Raw genomic sequence first — 20,670 nt, 5'->3', positions numbered from 1 at the left:
AACTGAACAAAAATACACTTTAACTTGAAAACATTCTTTTACAGTATAGTAGTAGTTAAAGTCATAAAGGGATAGTTTACATAAAAATGGAAATTCTGTCATCATGTGCTACTTTGACTTTCTCTCTTACATGGGACACAGGAGATTTTTTTGTGACACCTTTCACTTTTATTGCATCTTTTTTCCATACATTGACAGTGAATTGACAGTTTAATTATATAAAAATGGTTCCACTGAAATCTGAAGAACTGTTCATCTATAAGCACATAAGTCTAATTTTACATAATATATTTATAACTTTATTCTCTAAAACTGTTGAACCTTGCTGAATGTACTACTTCACTATTATCTTCCAAAACTGTTGCTACTTTTGAAGAACATATGGCTATCAACCACTCTGCTACAGTTAATGTTTAAGGACATACATGATACATATAGTTTCATTACTTAACAAATATTACTACAATTAAGCAAAAAGGGCCAGTAAAATTGCTGAACACCCAAAAAGACTAGATATAAATAGCACAGATTTACACAACACATTTGTCTGAGGTATTTCATATAAAATTTTATTATTATTAATACATTTGTGCTTATCTTAAAGTAAATATTAGGGATGCACCGATGTACTGGCTGCCGATATTTATCGGCCAATTATTAAGCAAATTAAAATCATCTGCATATCTGTAATAAGCATGAAAACGGCGAAGAATGAAAAAAACGATGGTTGATTTATAATTAATTAGTAACACACTTTGTAAAAACTCTGTGAATTCAAACGCACTATCCAGAAAAAATAGCCACAATATGTAGAAGGGTTGAATGGTTTATAGGCTACATGATGCAGGAAACCACCCAAAATGCTTTCAAACCAGCAGACATTGACTGACTTCTGAGATATTGTATGATATCCATTAATGCTGCATGATTAACTGAATTAAGATTGAAATCGCATTATGGCTTTGCGCGATTACTAAACTTTAAAAATTGGCGTCGGGCAAAAAAGTACATATCAGTGCATCCCTAGTAAATATAATTCTGTTTAAGGAATTACTCCTACATGAATGTTAAACTCTGCATTTTGAAATATTGGAGCAATGTTTACAATTATGCCCAAAACCATACAGTTAAAAGTCCTTGTGTTAAATGGTAGCTGACATTAAACTTTTCTGACAAAAGCTGACAAAATACCTTTAAGGGCAAATTGCAAAAGATATTTAGATCTCACTTAAGAGTTGCATGATTGCAATTGAAGTGCTCTGCCCAAAGATAAAGGTACCACAGAAAAGTGTGATCATACCCCATGCAATCAGAAGATATCTGAAAAAAGGAATAAAACACATGATGATTTAATATGTCATGGTGTAAGTATTCAGTTGGGATAAATATTCTCCATCCCACTTCTCTCACCTCAGTATAGGAGAAACTGACTCTGACTGCACAGAAAATATCAGGCAAAGTCCTTCAAAAAAAGATATACATTAATGAATATAAAAAATATAAATATACAAAACACATCATTCTAGCTTAGCATGAAACATAAGATGTCTAACAGAATTAAAAGAATGTTCCAGGTTCAATACAAGTTGAGCTCAATCAACAGCATTTGTGGCATAATATTGACAACCACAAAAACTGATTTTGACTCTTTCCTCCTTTTCTTTAAAAAAAAAGCAAAAATCTTGGTTCCAGTGAGGCACTTGTAATGGAAGTGAATGGGGGGCAATTTTTTTACATTAAAATACTCACTGTTTCAAAAGTATAGCCAGAAGACATAAAGGACATACATGTAAACATTATTTTAGTGTGATAAAATCACTTACTAACATTTTCTGTGTAAAGTTATAGCCAATTTTACAACTTCTTTACCATGACAATGTAATGTCAACAAACCCTAAAATGACTGCAAAAATTACAGTTTAACTTTACAGCTCAAATAATACACAAGCTTTAACAGAAGAATTACTGCGTGTTTTTATAAAATTATTAGCTTCGTATTTCATTCACTTTCATTGACCCCATTCACTTCCATTGAAAGTGCCTCACTGTAACCTCGATTTTTTTTTTTTTTTAAAGAAAAGTATGGACGAGTCAAAACTAATTTTTGTGGTAATCAACATTATGCCACAAATGCTGTCAATTGAGCTCAACTTGTATTGAACCTGGAATATTCCTTTTAAGTACTTTCACATTACATTTAGATGCTCAGACATGAAGTGTTGTGGGAATATAGGAGAAACCACTGCTCATTTTTAAAGGGTCGTTCACACAGAATGTGTGTTTGCGTCCATCTCTGCTATTTTGTAATTGTATTTCCATGTAAACATGTCCAAGACTGATTTCTTTGATCGTTGTGATGCTTTTCACATCATTTTCAGTGTCCCATGCAATGAGCACAACATTTTTAATTTGCAGTGTCAAGTTAAAATAACTTGTGAAATGTCTCGAGAAACCTGCATCCTGTTACATTTGTTGCATTTTGTTTAACACAAGAATGCGTTGTGTGAACGGCCCCTAAGAATGTCTTTAATTACTCTGCAATTAATGAGTTCAGTCAAAAATGCAGCCACAGTATTCACAATTCAATACAGTAAAGGGTCATAAACTAGACAGGTAGATTTACCTGGAAATATAAAGATGAAGAAAGCACTGACTCCCCCGACAACACTGATCACTTTGCTGATGTCTGGAACAAAGACTGCAATGAGAAGGGTGACTGAGACCCAGGCTGTGGTCAGGGCAACACGGGTACGGCACTCGTAGGAATCAGTCACGGCAGTGTGTTTCCGTCTGCACCTCAGCAATGGATCCTGAATCACAGATCTACATACACACATACCTACTGTAAATGGCAATACCACACAGCCATCCAACCATGTTAAAATGACTTTAGCCAATGTCTTTGGGCAAATTAATTACTATGAGCTTACATGGAGTGGCAAAATGTAGTGTAGGCTTACTGATCACACCTACAGAAAAGTGTGCCTTCACCCACCAATAATAGTGACATCTTAGTTTGTGACAATAGATTTAATTGTCCTTCTGCTAACCATAAGACTGTTTTTGTAGCATACCTTCCAAGTAGGACAATGATGGGAAAGATAGTAATGATTGAGATCCCAAAGAGCAGCCTGGCAACAATCATGGTTAAATCACCCCCACTGTATGACATCAGAATATCAGGAGCAACGTTCTTCCCAAATGTCAGGTACCCATAGACTCCTACAAAACAGGTGAAATATGGATTCATTTGGTGATCAATAGGCTATGCTTTTTACTAAACTAATTAATTATTACATCCCCCTTTAAATAAACCAACAACTATCAATAATAGTCCTCCCAAAATACTGGACACTTAAATAAAATGTACAAATTATTGCATTAGATCAAATTAGAGCTGTCCGAATGAACACGTTAACACATGCAATTTATTTAATAAGTTTAACGCGTTAATTTTTCTTGATCGTGATTTACACATTTACCGTTAATACAGCATAAACCAGCATAAACACTTGTTGGGAGGGAGGAACCTTTGTAATGTGTCCACCTGGAGTCATTACACTAACACACACTTCACAACACACACACAATAGCACTTCCCTGTCAGTGATAAAATGAAGGGAAAAGGACCTCTTAGCGCTATCTGATGTACAAAACAAGCCCAGATGGGACTTGATAGAAATCAAATATTTTTCAGCCTATGTAAGGTGCATTTAAATTACCACAGAAGCACGCCAAGTTTTAACTATCACCAAAATGCAAAATGAGACGTTTTTGTCTGCAAGTGCTTTTCATGTGGAGTTCAAAGCAATGCTCGACACTGGCGCTGATGCCCTGACACGTATGATGAACGCAGCTTTATTGCTGTAGGAAAGCGGATAGCCACAGTTTACCAGCAGATTAATATTGTGGAGGATGAGAGTTTATGAATATGCAATTTATATGGGGATTAGTTCTTTCAATTAGTCAACCTCCCACTTAGAATTTGGGAAACGTTTAATGTTACTTGAATTGCTGCTATTTTATTACATTTCTATGTTTATACTGTGGAAGGCTTTGTTTGGAAAATGTTAATAAAGCATTATATTGCTATATATTGTTTTGTTTTCTTCCTAAGATGGAAATAAATGCATTTTGACAGGAAAATAAGCATATATGGTGTTACATTTCAGCATTTTCAAAATCTGCGATTAATCATGATTAACTACAAAAAATTATGTGATTAATCGAGAATAAAAAAATTCATCAACTGACAGCAATAGATAAAATATCAACCCAAGGGGAATTTAACTGGAAAGAAACATAGCACAGGCACACTTTTCAAGACAAAAATTCATAAAATTAAGTTTGGTAGATTTTAACTTATGGGATAATAGATATAAATGAAGATTAAAATGCAATAAAAATGTATGCAGTTACTGTAGTATTAGACATATGCTGTACTAAAAGGTTTAAATGCTAGTACACTGGCATGCTTGTAGTCAATTTCTAATGTTATATCTTTGAGAATTTCATACACAGTTACAGGGAAGCAAGTTTTAATAATATGTTGACCCTGAACAAAACTGACCAGTGACAGAGTAGATGATGAGGCAGATGAACATGGACACCACAGAGATGAAGACCCAGTGGGACAGCTTCCTGTTCTCCATACTACTATAGACAGCAATGCAGGCCTCATGGCACTGAAACAGTAAATACAGAGTTTGAAGTATCAGCTCAAACACAGCTGTGTTCAGTAATCAGATCTCCAACACATTTACACAAAGGGCTCAAAAGGCTTTTCCTGTAATGAAGAAAAAATAAAACACCTTCAGCCCTAGCTCATTTCTCACCAATTCCCTTCTTGCACAGCTCTTTTCAAATCTCCCTTTTCCTCGCCTCTCTATTCCTGCCTTGTGATCAATCAGCCTCAGGCAATGGACAATGAATAACCCTGCACTTGTCTGCAGTGCCACCATACTGAACTTTTATTACATTTTTGACAATTCCCCTGTGTTACCATGGTTATGGAAGAACTTACAAATAAAACTCATCACAAAGATGCACCATTTTTCATTCTTTGCATCTGACCTGACCTAAAATATTAAAGTGGGAGCAAAAAGCTACTTGGCTCCCCATGTTTTGTGGACTGAAGCCTGAGGACCTGTCTATGGAGTGATGACATTCAATGAAAGAATTTCAATGCTCTTTTTCTCAAAGGTGAAATGCCGGTACATTGGATAAAAGCTAGAAAACATGATAACCCGCAATCTAGCCGATCAGAGGTACCTGAGCCCACTCACCTGAAAGCCAAAGCAGATAGTTGGAACAACGTTGAACATTGAAGTCCATGAGCTTACTCTAAAAAAAAATATTATTATTATTACTAATAGTAATATTATTATTAAACAGAGGTGGTTTCACACAAAAAGTGGTAATAGAGCTTTTTAGTCATGATGTCAATTTGTAAGCCAACCAGGGAGGTTAAGATGCCATGGGTTCCCTGAGGAATCCGAATGGGTTTTTAGAATAGCGTAAAATAATAGAGTAAAATAAGGTCTATGGTTAACATTACTTGAAGAGAATTTCAGGTTTTGTTCTACAACATACACAGTCATAACTCAAACATGAATTCTGAAGCCTTTGTGAGGTTTTAAACCGTACGTTGCTAAACAAGGACAACAACAGATCCTTATTTAGGAACTTGCGCTTTTAACCCTTAAACGCTTACCATGGGTCTTTAGTGACCCGGGATGTCATTCCCCCTGTACCTTATGCATTTTTTATGTCCACAGCTCTTTAGTATTCCTCAATCTCTATCTCACAAATAATGCAACACAAAAAAAATGCCAAAATGCCAATAATAGCTTAAAGGTGCTCTCAGTAACTTTGTTATCTTGGACTTACGCTGGCACCTATCTGCTTGGATGCAGTATCATTTTAAATCAACAGTTTTCAGTTTCAGATGCCATTGTAGAAATTTAGTATTCAACATTTCTGTGTAGAATAAAACAGCTTTTATAAGGTTACTGATTTGACTGGAGTCTTCATTTTAATGTGTGTGGTCGTGATTTCCTACTGTGATGAGAAGGAGGGCGTGGCAGGGCTGTGAGTGTGCACGGCCGGCACCGAGTCAACTAATCAGCGGGAGAGAGAGATAAAGGGGAGCCGGAGACGCCACTTCGAATGGGAGAGAGACACATGCTGCCGCTGTGTGTGTGTGCGTCCATGTGTTTTATGTTGTTTTATGTCATTAAAGTTTACGTTGACTGTTCTGCCGGTTCCCGCCTCCTCCTTGCCCATCCCTTACCCATTACATTGGTGCCGAATCCCTGGAAGGAGGAGGGATGTGCTGTCTTGGAGTCCTCACCGCTGCTGTCCGCGGGCGTCCGCCAGGGGACGGAGGAACCGCTGCCATCCGCCAGGAAGGGGAGGAGCCGTTCCATCTACCAGGGGTCGGAGGACTCGCTGCCGTCTGCCAGGGGAGGAAGAGTGGCTGAGGACCAGGTGACGGCGTGTCCGGGGACCAGCAAGCAAGTTTTTCTCTCTCTCTCTGTCTCTCCCCCTCGCTCTTTCCCTCTCCCCTCTCCCTCCCCTTGTCTCTCCCAGGGTTCCAGAGAGGCGGGGAAGACCTGCTGGCAGAAGGACGGCTGGAAGGGCAACACCTCCCCTCCAGGAAGGGAGGGGAGTATGTCATACTGGAAGTTTCCCCGGCCTGAATCGGGCGGTAGAGGAGTGTAACAAGGAGGAGGGCGTGGCCGGGCCATGAGGGTGCACAGCTGGCGCTGAGTCACCTAATCAGCCAGGAGGGGGCAGGGGCACCAGTTTGAGAGAGAGAGAGAGACACACACGGCCGCTGTGTGTGTGTGTGTGTCTATGTAATTTATGTTGTTTTAAGTTGAGTTTATGTCATTAAAGTTTACATTGACTGTTTTGCTGGTTCCCACCTACTCCTTGCCCATCCCTTACCCGTTACATTGGTGCCAAAACCTGGGAAGAAGGAGGGATGCACTGTTGTGGAGTCCTCGCTGCTGTCGTCTGCCGGGAGTCAGAGAAACTGCTCTGAAACTCCAGGAAGGGAGGAGAGGGGAGTACATCATGCCAGAGGTTTCCCCGGCCTGAATCGTTCGGTGGAGGAGTGTGACTAGGAGGAGGGCATGGCTGGGCCGTATCGATGGACGCCCGGTGCTGAATCTGCCCAATCAGTGGGAGAGGGATAAAGAGGAGCCTGGGACGCCAGTTCGAGAGAGAGAGAGGAGAGAGAGAGAAAAACTCGCTCGCCGGTCCCTGGACACACTGTCACCTGGTCCTCAGCCACTCCTCCGCCCTGTGGCGGACGGAATGGCTCCACCTCTTCCTGGCGGATGGCAGTGGTTCCTCCATCTCTCGGCGGCCGGCAGCGACTCCTCCATCAGTCTGGCGGACGGCCATGGCGAGGACTCCACGACAGCGCATCCCTCCTCCTTCCTGGGTTTCGGCACCAATGTAAGATGGGCAAGGAAGAGGCGAAACCGGCAGAACAGTCAACATAAACTTTATTGACAGAAATTAACTTAAAACAACATAAAACACATAGACGCACACACACACACACAGCGGCCGCATGTGTCTCTCTCTCTCTCTCGAACTGGCCTCCCCGGCTCCTCTTTATCCCTCTCTTGCTGATTGAGCTGATTCAGCGCTGGGCGTCCATCGTTACGGCCCGGCCACGCCCTCCTCCTCGTCACACCTACATTTAATGCAATATTACAATTTATGTCTTTAGGAAAAAATTACTGAGTGCACCTTTAAGTACCAAAAGTGTATAGGGTCATTAGAAACCCTATGTATTTAATAGTGTAGTTTTTTTTGTGTGTCTGTGTGTGTGTTTTGTACTTCCATAAATGATATATTTTTTTTATTATTTTATATCTATATAAGTTTGCTATTACAGGATATCTATTTCTTTGTTTATTACAAGAGAAATGAGTACTATATTCATACAAATAAATAGTATATCACGTTGATTTTCTGTGCAACAAAGGTGAATTATCAACAATGATGAATTATCAGTATCCCAAATGCATGTACACATTCATATTACATATACTATTTGTTACTCAAGGTGGTGCTGTTGTTTCAGTGATTGACTTACATTTGACATTGCTATTGCTATTTCCTGCTGATCCAGCTGATCAGCAGGAAAGCAAGATAAGGGGCGGCTGAAGACGACGGTGGAGAGAGAGAGATAGAGAGAGACGCACATGGCCACGTTGCATATGTGTCTGTGTTTGTTTACGTTTGTTTTAAGTTGAGTTTCTCATTAAAATGTTATGTTTACTGTTCAGCTGGTTCCTGCCTCCTCCTTGCCCATCCTATAACTGTTACAGTGGTGCCGAAACCCAGGAAGGAGGAGTGATGCGCTGTCGTGAAGTCCTCGCCGCTGTCATCCGCCAGGGGATGCTGAGAGCTGGAGGAACCACGGCCATCTGCCAAGAAGGAGAGGAGCAGTTCTGTCCGCCAGGGGCCGGAGGATTCGCTGAGGGATGAGCGAGCTGGCAGCCGCCAGAGGGCAGAGAAGTTGAGGACCGGGCGACAGCACATCTAGGAGCCAGCATGAAAGTTTTTCTCTCTCTCTCCTCTCTCTCTGTGTGTTTCCACTCGCCCTTTCCCTCTCCCCACGCCTCCCCTCATCTCTCCCCCAGGTTCACAGGAGGCGGGGTGGACCACCGACTGACAGAACGGCCGGAGGGGGTTAGTCAGACCGGTGGCGCTCCAGCCTGAATCGTGTGGGGGAGGAGTGTTACGAGGAGGAGGGCATGGCTGGGCCATGATGGCGCCAGTGCTGAATCAGCTGATCAGTGGGAGAGCGAGATAAGGGGCGGCCGGATACGCCGGTGGAGAGAGAGAGAGATGCACGTGGCCACAACTGGTTAGAGCCAGTTGTCCTTTGTCTTTGAAGACTGTAGTGCACACCTTTGTATGAAATCTTTCATTTTTTTGGCAATTTCAAGCATTGTATAGCCTTCATTCCTCAAAACTTGATTGACTGACAAGTTTCTAGAGAAAGCTGTTTCTTTTTTGCCATTTTTGACCTAATATAAGACATGCCAGTCTATTGCATACTGTGGCAACTCAAAAACAAATACAAAGACAATGTTAAGCTTCATTTAATGAACCAAATAGCTTTCAGCTGTGTTTGATATAACGGCAAGTGATTTTCTAGTACCAAATTAGCAATTTAGCATGATTACTCAAGGATAAGGTGTTGGAGTGATGGCTGCTGGAAATGGGACCTGTCTAGATTTGATCAAAAATGACTTTTTTTCAAATAGTGATGGTGCTCTTTTTGTACATCAGTAATGTCCTGACTATACTTTATGATCATTTGAATGCCACTTTGATGAATTAAAGTACCAATTTCCTTCCAAAACAGCAAAATCTGTACATTATTCCAAACTTTTGGCCCCCAGTGTACGTGCCAGGTCACTAAAGATCCAAATAAGTAAGTTTGGTGAAATTCCCATGCATTTAAGGGTTAAAAAATGCTGCGGCTTCTAAATTTGCATTTGAATTTTGTGTCATTTATGTTGTGGGGGGAAATGCGTGAAAGTCTCTTCATGTAATGTTAACCACATATCTTATTTTACTCATGAATCAAAAACCACTATTCTAAAACCCATGGGAAATTTCTGAGTGATCCCATGGCTGTAAAATGCTAATTCTCTATCAGGTTAAGGACTACAACCTGAAAAACCGATACTTTTTGTTTAGGCACTGAAGGGAGAAACATAAAAGCATTCTAAGATGATGATGCTGAAAATGCTATGATCCTTCATTCAGTTTTCCACAAAATTGCAAAGCTCCTTCACTCCATACTTACCCATTGCTGTACAGAGGGGAAAGACTGATCTCATGGACTGGCCTCATGTGGTATTTGACAGTGATGGCTACAGTGAGGTAAGTAGCAGCAAGAGTTCCAAGAACACTGCACAGAAATAAATATGAAAGACTATTGGTGAGAAAAGTAATGCATTACAAGAATTATCTTCATTGTAGGTGGAGAAGAGGAATTCTAAAGCTATTCAAATACCATGCACTGTCATGGCAATTGACCATAAAAGTCCTAATGAAAAACAGAAGCAATAACAGCACTTCATAAAATTCTATAACAGCAACAAACACACACTTCATCACTGCATCACTGGAGCTGGCAGGCCAAGCATAAAATCCTCAGTAAAACTACAGGCAATGAAAACAAACAGACTCAAGGACCTTCATATGACTGTATCTGCATGTTACTGAACTAAACATTGCAAGACCTCTGAAACACTGACTACCACTAAAAGCCTGTCATTCATCAATAATATTGGGTAAAATACCATCAGCAACATCACACTTTTTCAACAATATATTGTAAGGGCACTTCACAATACCAAAAGTGTAAGGGCACTTTTGGTATTGTCTTATCAATGCTATACTCATTTGCCACAATAATGTAATGCATTATTATTATTTAAATTATAGATATAATGTATATTATATTTATAATTATTGAAATATTTTCATTTAATTACTACATATTGAATTATTGTTATTTGTGGGGCTCTCTCTGCAAATATTTATATATGCGATTATTTGCAATTAATTTGATTAATTAATCAGCATGTCATGTAATTAATTAGATTAGATTATAATTGTAATCCACTGACAGCCCTAGTTTTAATGTTGTACATTCACTACAGAAATTTCTGACTTTTCTTGGCCTAGAAAATATTATTATTATTATTATTTCTTTTTTTCTAATATTTCGAGTTTTTCCACGACTGTGGAAACCCTGAATCAACCTGCTCCTTTTCCAACCTTTTTGTCGTCTGTGCCGCATTTTCTAAACAATATACACAAAAAAAGGAACTGCATGGGAAAACATATTTTCTCACCTAGTATACTTCTGTATGCTGATCTCCTTAGGGACAGAGAGAGGGAAAATGAAGAAGAGACACAGAAGAAACAGAGCAAATCTCTGGTCTGTGTACCAGTAGTACGGCATCTCTGATTCTGGTGAGCCTGTGATTAACTCATACATGGAGAGACACACTGGGAGAAATGAATGGAGATGATCAGTATGAGGCTGGTCCGATACTACTTTAAAATAATAATGTAATATTATTTTAGAGTATATTATATTATAATATAATTAGTAAAAAAAGGAAAGGGTGGTGGGGGAGGGGTCATTTAAAAGCCACCCCAGGAAAAAGTCACAGACAAAGACTTTATGTTGCTCACATTTCTGAAGCTGGTCAGCTACTATGACGAGGAAAGCAACAGATATGATGAAGAGATTTAAGACATATGCGATCTCACAGAGCTTGCCCATGGCAGGACCGCACACATCTCTGACAACTGCCTGATATGTGTTTTGTCCACTGATTGAAGACGAATAGCCCAGGATGACCAGTCCACTGATCAGAAACACAAGAGAAATCTGCAGAACAGAGAAATATAGAAATAATACTGTCAATTCAGGTAAAGTGGGAAATTTAAAGGGATAGTTCACCAAAAAATAAAAAGTTTGTCATCATTCATTCACACTTATGTTGTGCCAGTGACTTACTTTGTTTCAGTATGTTAGTCTCAGTCACTGTTCACTCTCATTGCATCTTTCTGCCATACAATGAAAGTGAAAGGTGACTGAGTCTTTTATTCTGCCTAACATCTCCTTTTGTTTCGTGGGACAAAGTCAGGTTTGGAACATGAGGGTGAGTAAATGATGACAGAATTGTCATTATTAGGTGAATTATCCCTTAAGCTTAATTATCTACCACTATTTGTGGATTCCTTTATAAATGTAATCATTTGGATCATATTTTAAAACTAACTCCAATGACAAATTATCAGAAAGTGTCTTTACCTGTATTCATCCTGTACCATATCAGTGTTAAAAACAAGCAATTAGCAACAGAAAACGCAAATGTTTCATTTTAACATTATAGAGGTATGAGTTGTTCAACACTGATACATAATGATGCATCTCAAAAGATCAATAAATACACACCACACTGATTAAACCAAGTATTTTACGTCAATCAGACAACCAGTGTTTCACTGCAGCAACTTCACAGAGTTACTTGCCATTTCCACAGTGACAGCAGAATGAATTCCTCCAGATTTCTCAAACGCCCAGGGGAAGATGAGCAGACCTGCGCCCAGTGCGCTTTTGAGCATGATGAAAACTGCCCCCAAAGAGCCTAATTTTGCTCCATTTGTGTCCAGCGAGGGCTTTGTCAAAAAGCTGATACTCTCTATAGCCAGCTCTTCCATGCTTGACTGTGTGGATCACTCTTAAGACGCGTTGGGTGTTCAAACTTCTGCTCAGGTAAAAGAGGGGTGGGGGTTTGGTGTTCATAGATATAATTGGCTGTTTCAAACCACTCAAACGCATGATGCGCTTAAACTTTAACACATACTTTGCGAACCCGAATTTAAAGGAATAGTTAACCCAAAAATGATAATTCTCTCATCATTTGCTCACCCTTAAGCTGGCTCTACACGAGCAGACTCAAAACAACTCGTTTTGGCCGAGGGTGTCATCCTGTATGCAGACAGTTTTGCTGAGATCTCGCTCTCTTCAGTCTGAGGTATGACACACTTGCACTTTGGTGGAGAGGTGACACACATAACCCTCACCGCAATTATCTCTCTCTGACAAAATAACGTGTAAAATTGCAATTGCAAAAGATTGATTTGGGGCGTTTTTAGACCTGTGGCTTGCTTGATTAAGAAGACTTGGATTAAACCACTGGAGTCTTATGGATGACCTTTATGCTGCCTTTATTACCTTTTCGGAGCTCGAAAATTTGGCCACCATTCACTTGCATTGTATGGATAAACAAATATCATATGACCTATAAAATATCTTCATTTGTGTTTCACGGAAGAAAGTAAGTCAAATGATTTTGAGATGACATAAGGGTGAGCAAATGAAATGAGAACTATCATTTTTGGGTGAACTATTTACAGAATATCATTGTTTTCAAAGATATTTAAAATGCATAATACATTCATTCAAATTCATAATAATACATTGTTTTTGAATAAATGAATCATTTACCTTTCTTTGCTATTTTAGACTGTCATTAAAGGTGCACACATTTATTTTTTCTCACATTAAAAGGTTTACTTCTGAAGAAATTCACAGTAATTTTGAATCATATGTATGTAATCAAGACTACACACATGGCATGATTGTTGGTGCCAGACAGGCTGTTTTGAGTATTTCTGTAACTGCTGATCTCCTGGGATTTTCACACACACACAGTCTCTAGAGTTTACTCAGAATGGTGCCAAAAACAAAAAACATCCAGTGAGCGGCGGTTCTGTAAATGGAAATGCGTTGTTGATGAGAGATGTCAACAGAGAATGGCCAGACTGGTTCGACTATAGTGTTCCTAATAAAGTGCTCAGTGAGTGTATAATCGACTAGGTATATTTTTAGTGCAATTAAATTCACTACCAACAGATTTACTTTATCATTGTGTTGAAATTTCATTTGATACTTTTTGTGAAAAATAGTTGGGTTCTTTCAGTCAGACCACCATGTCCAACGCGTGACGTCTATTAAGATCAAAAGCCAACTGTTGACATAAAGTGTGAAGTAATTTGGCACTTAGCCATGTGCTGGATATCCCACATTTAATAGCATGTGTTCCAGGGGTGGGGGTTCGGCAGTGGATCTAATGGTGGAGCCTGGTGCTATAGGCTCACTGTCATACCCCTGGACATCAGAGCCCAAAGCTGGTTTTCTGTTTTAGGCTGGTCCAATGGCAAAGACAATCATAAGCAAGGCTGGGAACCCTCTAGATATGGGGGACAAGTGGAACATGTGACCTTCTTTATGACAAGATTTGTAAAATCCATTTAAGCACAGATAAATGGTCAGGGTTAGTTCCCATGTTCTTCACGTCGTTAACCTCTATCGAGGTTCACCATCTGAAAGGAACTGGTGACATTTTCACAGGCTATTCTTCCCATTAAAAATGGATCAGGACTGAGATTTAGAGAGACTGCCCAGCCCCTATCACCTCTAATGGAATTAGTCGATTTCACACCGGCTTGAGGCAAAAGTATGGGCGACTACAAGACTGCTTAGCAGAGAGGGTTGATCGGATACAGAAAGAGGCAGAAAGAAGAGGAGTATTTATTTTGTCCATCTTCACCAGCATTCAATTACATGGGGGCCATGATTGTGTGGGGCCGTCTGCAGAATGCTTTGTATCTTGGAAGAATGGATTTGTTATATCCCTTCCACTTCGAAGCTGTAACAATGACTTCCATCACAAGTGTTCAGGCTTATTGAAAAGTTTGCCCCAGAAATTATGTTTTCAGATTATTCCTGTAATCTGATTTAAAGTCAACCACATCTAAATTGTGCTATTTTTTCATTAAAGAGGTTTATTACCTGTTAGTAAACAGTGGTCCCAAAAATTATTCAAACACTTGAAGAATTTAACATGTATGAATTTCATTGCATTAATAGCAAAATACCAAACCAAGTGGCAGCTGCACACAACTGGTTTTCTCAGAACATCAATTTTTCCAGCTGGTCTAAATGATCATTTAAGTGGTATATGAAGTCAGCTCCCCTCAGACTGACACAGGTGTCCTATTGGAGTAACCAGAGATGTAGGAAAATGCCAGAAAACCAGAAAAAGTGCATTGTTTTATTATTTAAAATCTCTTGTAAAATGTTAAGCTTGTGCCCCGTCTTTAAAATAAATGCCACACTGAAATGCAATGACATTCATGGTTTGGTGTCCAAATATGTTTGGGACCACTGTATGTAACAGCTTGTATATATACTTATCCTTCACATAATAAAGATGACTACAAAAAGATGGTCCTAAAACATGGCTCTCATCCAAAAGAGCATTCCGAGGTGATATTTTACTCCTTAAGACATACTGGAGGGCCACATAGTCAAACACAGACAGTTTCATCTATCTTATGCAAACAAAGAATGAATAGGATCATCCATCATGTAAAGTAGCAAAATAAACAGAACCATTCCAAAACCATATATACTTTGACAGTTTACCTGAATCATCCTTTAGATTAAAAAAAAGAAAAGACAAAAACTATTCTGGTTTTTTCATTGTAACCCTTACCACAAGAATGTCATCCATGGGCTATTACAAAGACAGAGTCAGGTTTTCTGCTTTATATTGGATAAGATATATTTAAAACATTGATATTTCCACACAACAGTGAAATCTTGATGGCTATTTACAAAAGACCCCATTTTATAAAAACACATTTTAACAAAATATAAAAATGAAGACGTGGAAGAAGTCCAATATGTTGATCAAGGAATCTGAACGGTTAGTTTTGGTTGTTCAATTTGACATACAAAGCAAGGGTCAATCTATCATCATTAATAAATTAAATGAGGAAACATTTATCCATTTGGTCACTTAATTGAAAGGCATGTGATGAATAACGACAAGAGAGAGAACACTGATGTCCAGTACACAAGGCCCTTGTCCGGGCACAGGAGGCGGGCTTATCTCAAGCACAGACTCAGCATATCGGAGTCCAACAATCTCATCATCACGACAACACACACCCCTCGGGGATGACTGTTCCCCATTTCTCTGTCCATGTCCAGAGGTGGCGTGTTCAGGTGTGGTGTGTGGCTGATCAAACTGTGGGGTTTCTGCCTGAGTGGGGAGTTTGTTGTTGCTGTTGTTGAAGGTAAAGTGGTCGTTTCACTCTGGGTTTCCTGCGCTTGGGCTTGCTCTTGGCCTTGGTCAATTGCACCACAAAGAAGGAAAGCACAACCATGGCACCAAGAAACGCAAATACTGGGATTGTCTGGCCCACCTCTTGATTATAACGGCCTGGCATTATTCCTGAGGAAAAACACAGTGCATAGTGTCAAAACCCAATAAAGGTTCTTTTGTAGGCAATACAAAAGATTGGTTTTATTTTCTGCATATGAAGCAAGCTTAATCTAATTGGACATACTTTATATTAGATGCCTTACTACTGTGTACTTAAGCATTTGATACAATGTACTTATGTACATACATGTTTTGTTGCATTGTAATTACAGTTAAAGTACCTGCATTTAATTAAATCTGTAGTTACACTGTTTACCTTACCACCAATCCTAAACCTAACCCTCTACTCCTAAACCTACCTGTACCTCAACCTCCGTAGCAGCAAATGTGAATCTTGTGAGAATTTTGCAGAACATGTAGTTACATAATAAGTACATTGTATTGCATGTATATTAATGTTAGTACACAGTAGTTAGACACCTAATATATGTGGGACCATCTAAATCCATCAACACTGAACCCAGAAACCAAGTATCATTTAATGTCATTAAAGGGTTAGTTCACCTAAATGTCATTCCAAACCCGAATGACTAGCTTTCTTCTGTGGAACACAAAAGGCGAAGTTAAGCAGAATGTTAAGACTAACAGTGTCAGTCACCATTCACTTTCATTGTATGGAAAAAAAAGATGCGATCAAAGTGAATGGTGACTGAGGGTATCAGTCTCTAACATTCAGCCTAACATCTCCTATTGTGTTCCATGTAAGAAAGTTATACCGGTTTTGAACGAGGATGAGTAAATGACAGAACTTTCATTTTTTGGGGTGTGCTATCCCTTTAAAGCTCATTTAATGTCATTAAGTCCTCTTTCTTCACCTCCGGGGATGTCCCAAGCTCCACTTTCCCCCGGAGACAGGGGTCGAACCTGAGGCCGATATGGCCTCACATTAGGCAAAACAACCTTGTCCATGTCCACTGACAGCAACTTCTGATGCTTCCACAGATTGCTGAAAAGAAATAAATAGTGTTAATGTAACTATTGTCAAATCTCAATATTATAGAAAATAAGTCCATGAATTAGATTAGTCTCTATTCAAAGTGCATTGGTCGAGAAAGTCACTTCAGCACATCTGTACTGACCTAGGAGCAGTCTCATTAAGTGGCTGTGGTTTAGCCCAAGATAAATGAGGGCATGCAGGTAGAGGACGAGGCTTCGGGTCACCCAGATGAGCCTCCAGCACTTTGGAGTAACGATAGAGGTGATTTCCTGCAGAAATAATAAAAAATTAGTCCCCTGAAAAACAAAGAACGGCAAGTTTGTAAAGAGACAACTATAAATTTTACCTTCCAATCTCTGTGGTAATGGCTTGTCTGTGCCTGTAGGGGGCACTACTCTGTTTTTAGAGTGGGCGAGGCTGGGTGGAGTCATGCTATAAGATGTGTATTGCAGCAAAGCATCCAGCATCCAAAAACAGTCTAAATAGGGAAGAGAGAACCCAAATGTGAATTAAACAATACAAATTAATAGTGTGGGTGGTTTTTTAAAACCATGTCAAATACATGCTTGTCAAAAATGTGAGCTAACATTAGGGTCCTAATGTCTAACACCAGTTAAAATGCTTTTATTATGCTTTTTCTAATTTAATAAAAAAAAAAAAAAATCCATTACAATTATATTAACAGCATAATGAATGAGTGAAAAGTGTCATTTTAAAATTAGTATGTATTGCAGGATTTCTTAGTATATGGTACGTCCCCCTTTTGCTTTGATGACAGCACGCACTTGCGCTAGCATGGACTACACAACTTTGTGCAAAACCTGATGATCCATATTAATGTTATCTTAGCATGATTTGAGAATGTTCCAAAGAGCATCTTGTGTGCTTCAATGGAAGCAAGGAAATCTGATCTCTTTAATTTCACATACATTTAATTAGAATCTTAATATTTCTTACATATCTTAACATTCCCATATTTCTTCATTTTTACCTCATACTATGTTTAACATTTTTCAAAATCATAAACTTTGTTTACTTCCAGGATTAGACTCCAAATCCCTGATTTTCATGCTTTTGGAACTCACTGTTAACAAATATGCATTATGAAATATGCATTACCTTTCTGTCTGTGACTGTCATCAATGCAGTTGGAGTCTCCATAGAGTGCTATGCGACCTCCCCCCTCTGTGGGCGTTTGGTACAGTCCAAGCACAGGCACATTTTCCACAACTGCAGTCTCTTGTTTCAAGACCTCTAGCCCTGGAAATTTGAGGATTTTAGATAACAATAACAAAATGAAGAAAGAGAGAGTGAGCTTTCAGTTGGTCTCTATGGATACAGAGGCAAGATGAGGTGTACAATCACAGTGACTTCTGTGTACCTTGATCCTTTAAGGTATGAGCAATAACAATTCCATCTTCTGGAAAACGAGCGATGCTGCAACCAGAAGCGTAATACACTAAAAGCAAAAGACATGATTGAATTCAGACTTTACAATGAGAAATTTATTTCAGGCAATCAAGTGTCAGCATTAAAAAGTACTTTAACTTGGCATTTAAAAAAAAAAAAAAAAAAAAAAGGAATAGAATATAATATAACAGAAAGTGTACAAGTAGGGCTGGGTATTGATACTGATTTCCCGATTCGATTTACAAGTTCTCAATTCAATTAGTTTCCGATTTGATATCGATTTATATGGGTATATTTCAGTTATAATGTCCCTTTTGCTTACATATGAAAGAAATTCTCTCCCAGCAAATGCTGTAAATTATACAGGGAACCTTCTAACTAGGTACATTATGAAAATATAAATTTTATATTCATTTTTCATCATTTTGGTCACGTTTTGGCTTTTTCAAAATTAACAAATCCATGTATTCAATCAATAAATAAGATATTATATTTAATATATTATTTCTGGTTTCATGTTTAACTGCATAATTTGTACTATTTACAAGTATTTACATTGATTTGTTGAACTCCGCTACTGTCTATATAACAAAACCGGCATTCCTGTAAAGTGTCTGTTGATAAAGCCTCTCTCATTAACATGCGCTTATCTCATCATGCCATGAGTGATTACAATTACTTTATTGTTAGAATTAGTTTATTTTGTTGTTGTTTTTGATCAACAACTGACTGTAGAGAACAGAAAGGGTATTAAAAGAGACATTATTCAATGACAAATGGGTCACGTGGATCTCGTCTTTGGACACAAGCAGAACGAGTTTTACTTTCAACACACATAGTGAAAGGATCTCGCTGCTGAATACTCCTCCACTATACTACACAATCACTGGTGAGTGAAATGTAAACATTTACCTGCCAGTTGCCAAATCAATACATTTTAGTCACATAGTGCAAAAATTGGTTGTAAATGCAAGTGATTTCCTCTCATTGAGGTTCGGATCAATCTTGGGATTTAAGAATCGATTTTGATATCATTCAAATGAAGTTTGCGATGCATCGGAAAATAAATATTTTTACCCACCCCTATGTACGAGTATGTTATAGTGTTAATTTACCCAAGTACACAAATTCTGTCATCAATTACTCACACTGATGTTGTTCCAAACCCGTAAGACTTTCTTCTCTGGAACACAAAAGGAGATGTTAGGCAGAATGTTATGAACTGACAGCCTCAGTCACTATTAACAGTCATTGGATGGAAAAAAAGACGCAATGAAAGTGAATAGTGGCTGAGGCAAACATTCTGCCTAAAATAATTTGTGTTTATGGGTTTGGAACAACACGTAGGTACGTAAATGACAGAATTTTACTTTTTGGGTGAACAGTAAGCAATAAAGCAACACAGCATGAGAATAAGACAGAAAGACAAAGAGAAGTCAGAGTGTGCCAGGTTGAGACTGTCTTACTGTCATGATCTGCCATTATGAAGTCTCCCTCATACAGGCCATCACTGAAAGCCATACCCCACACAGAGATCAGGTCATTCAAGGCTGGCACGTTAGCACCCCCTGTGTCTGGCATCCACCATTGCCTACAAATGCAATGCATGTTTCAGTGTTAGCCTTCATTTGATAAACAAAACATGTTTATCCTGAATAGGGCACTTTAATAAGAACCGCATTTCAAAAGAACACACCAGATCTAACGATAGAAACCACACTTTCAAACCCTGCAAAAATGATGTTAGTTATGAATTAGAGCACTTAAATACCCTAATGGGAAGCAAACTATCATTTAAATTAGGACAGAAACAACAGATGGTAATTGGAAAATTAGACAACTGCATTACCGAAATAAAAATGTCAGGTGAAATCACAAATAATCAAGTAATTACTGAGGTAGTTTTACACTAATTATTTTGCAGTCAATAGCTAGCTGTTTTTGCAACAGCATGAGCTATTGTTTTTGCCATATACAGTTGTGCTCAAGTTTATATATCCTGGCAGAAATTGTGAAATTTTGGCATTGATTTTGAAAATAGGACTGATCATGTAAAAAAATAATAAAAAAAACACTGTTTTTTATTTAAGGATAGTGATCATATGAAGCCATTTATTAATCACAAAGTTGTTTGGCTCCTTTTTAAATCATAATGATAACAGAAATCACCCAAATGGCCCTGATCAAAAGTTTACATACCCTTGAATGTTTGGCCTTGTTACAGACACACAAGGTGACACACAAAGGTTAATTTCCCACACCTGTGGCTTTTTAAATTGCAATTAGTGTCTGTGTATTAATAGTCAATGAGTTTGTTAGCTCTCACGTGGATGCACTGAGCAGGCTAGATACTGAGCCATGGGGAGCAGAAAAGAACTGTCAAAAGACCTGCGTAACAAGGTAATGGAATTTTATAAAGATGGGAAAGGATATAAAAAGATATCCAAAGCCTTGAAAATGCCA

The 20,670-nt window shown here is 38.7% G+C and overlaps 2 protein-coding genes across 2 annotated transcripts in view; both read right to left on the bottom strand.

Annotated features, from left to right (window-relative positions):
• Window positions 1-672: 672 nt before the first annotated feature.
• Window positions 673-12,282, bottom strand: LOC127455963 (putative sodium-coupled neutral amino acid transporter 8). Its single transcript, XM_051724191.1, has 10 exons — window positions 12,094-12,282; window positions 11,248-11,446; window positions 10,902-11,058; window positions 9,845-9,949; window positions 5,286-5,343; window positions 4,571-4,685; window positions 3,075-3,222; window positions 2,624-2,823; window positions 1,411-1,462; window positions 673-1,320 (listed from the first exon to the last, which is right to left on the bottom strand). The coding sequence occupies exons 1-10, from the start codon at window positions 12,280-12,282 to the stop codon at window positions 1,218-1,220; spliced, it is 1,326 nt and encodes a 441-aa protein (XP_051580151.1). The 3' UTR covers window positions 673-1,217.
• Window positions 12,283-14,422: 2,140 nt separating this feature from the next.
• Window positions 14,423-20,670, bottom strand: part of LOC127455952 (membrane-bound transcription factor site-1 protease-like) — a 29,476-nt gene continuing 23,228 nt past the window's right edge. Inside the window, exons 17-23 of the mRNA XM_051724158.1 lie at window positions 19,674-19,798; window positions 18,179-18,256; window positions 17,917-18,057; window positions 17,144-17,275; window positions 16,940-17,066; window positions 16,676-16,806; window positions 14,423-15,869 (exon numbers count right to left, since the gene is read on the bottom strand). Coding sequence (XP_051580118.1) covers window positions 15,658-15,869; window positions 16,676-16,806; window positions 16,940-17,066; window positions 17,144-17,275; window positions 17,917-18,057; window positions 18,179-18,256; window positions 19,674-19,798 — 946 coding nt within the window. The 3' untranslated portion in view covers window positions 14,423-15,657. The remainder of the gene's footprint in view (window positions 15,870-16,675; window positions 16,807-16,939; window positions 17,067-17,143; window positions 17,276-17,916; window positions 18,058-18,178; window positions 18,257-19,673; window positions 19,799-20,670) is intronic.

The sequence above is a fragment of the Myxocyprinus asiaticus genome, chromosome 18 (assembly GCF_019703515.2).
Source record: "Myxocyprinus asiaticus isolate MX2 ecotype Aquarium Trade chromosome 18, UBuf_Myxa_2, whole genome shotgun sequence".
Lineage (NCBI taxonomy): Eukaryota > Metazoa > Chordata > Actinopteri > Cypriniformes > Catostomidae > Myxocyprinus > Myxocyprinus asiaticus.
The sequence above is the reverse complement of the archived record's forward strand: the minus strand, read 5'-3'. Positions and strand labels throughout refer to the sequence as shown.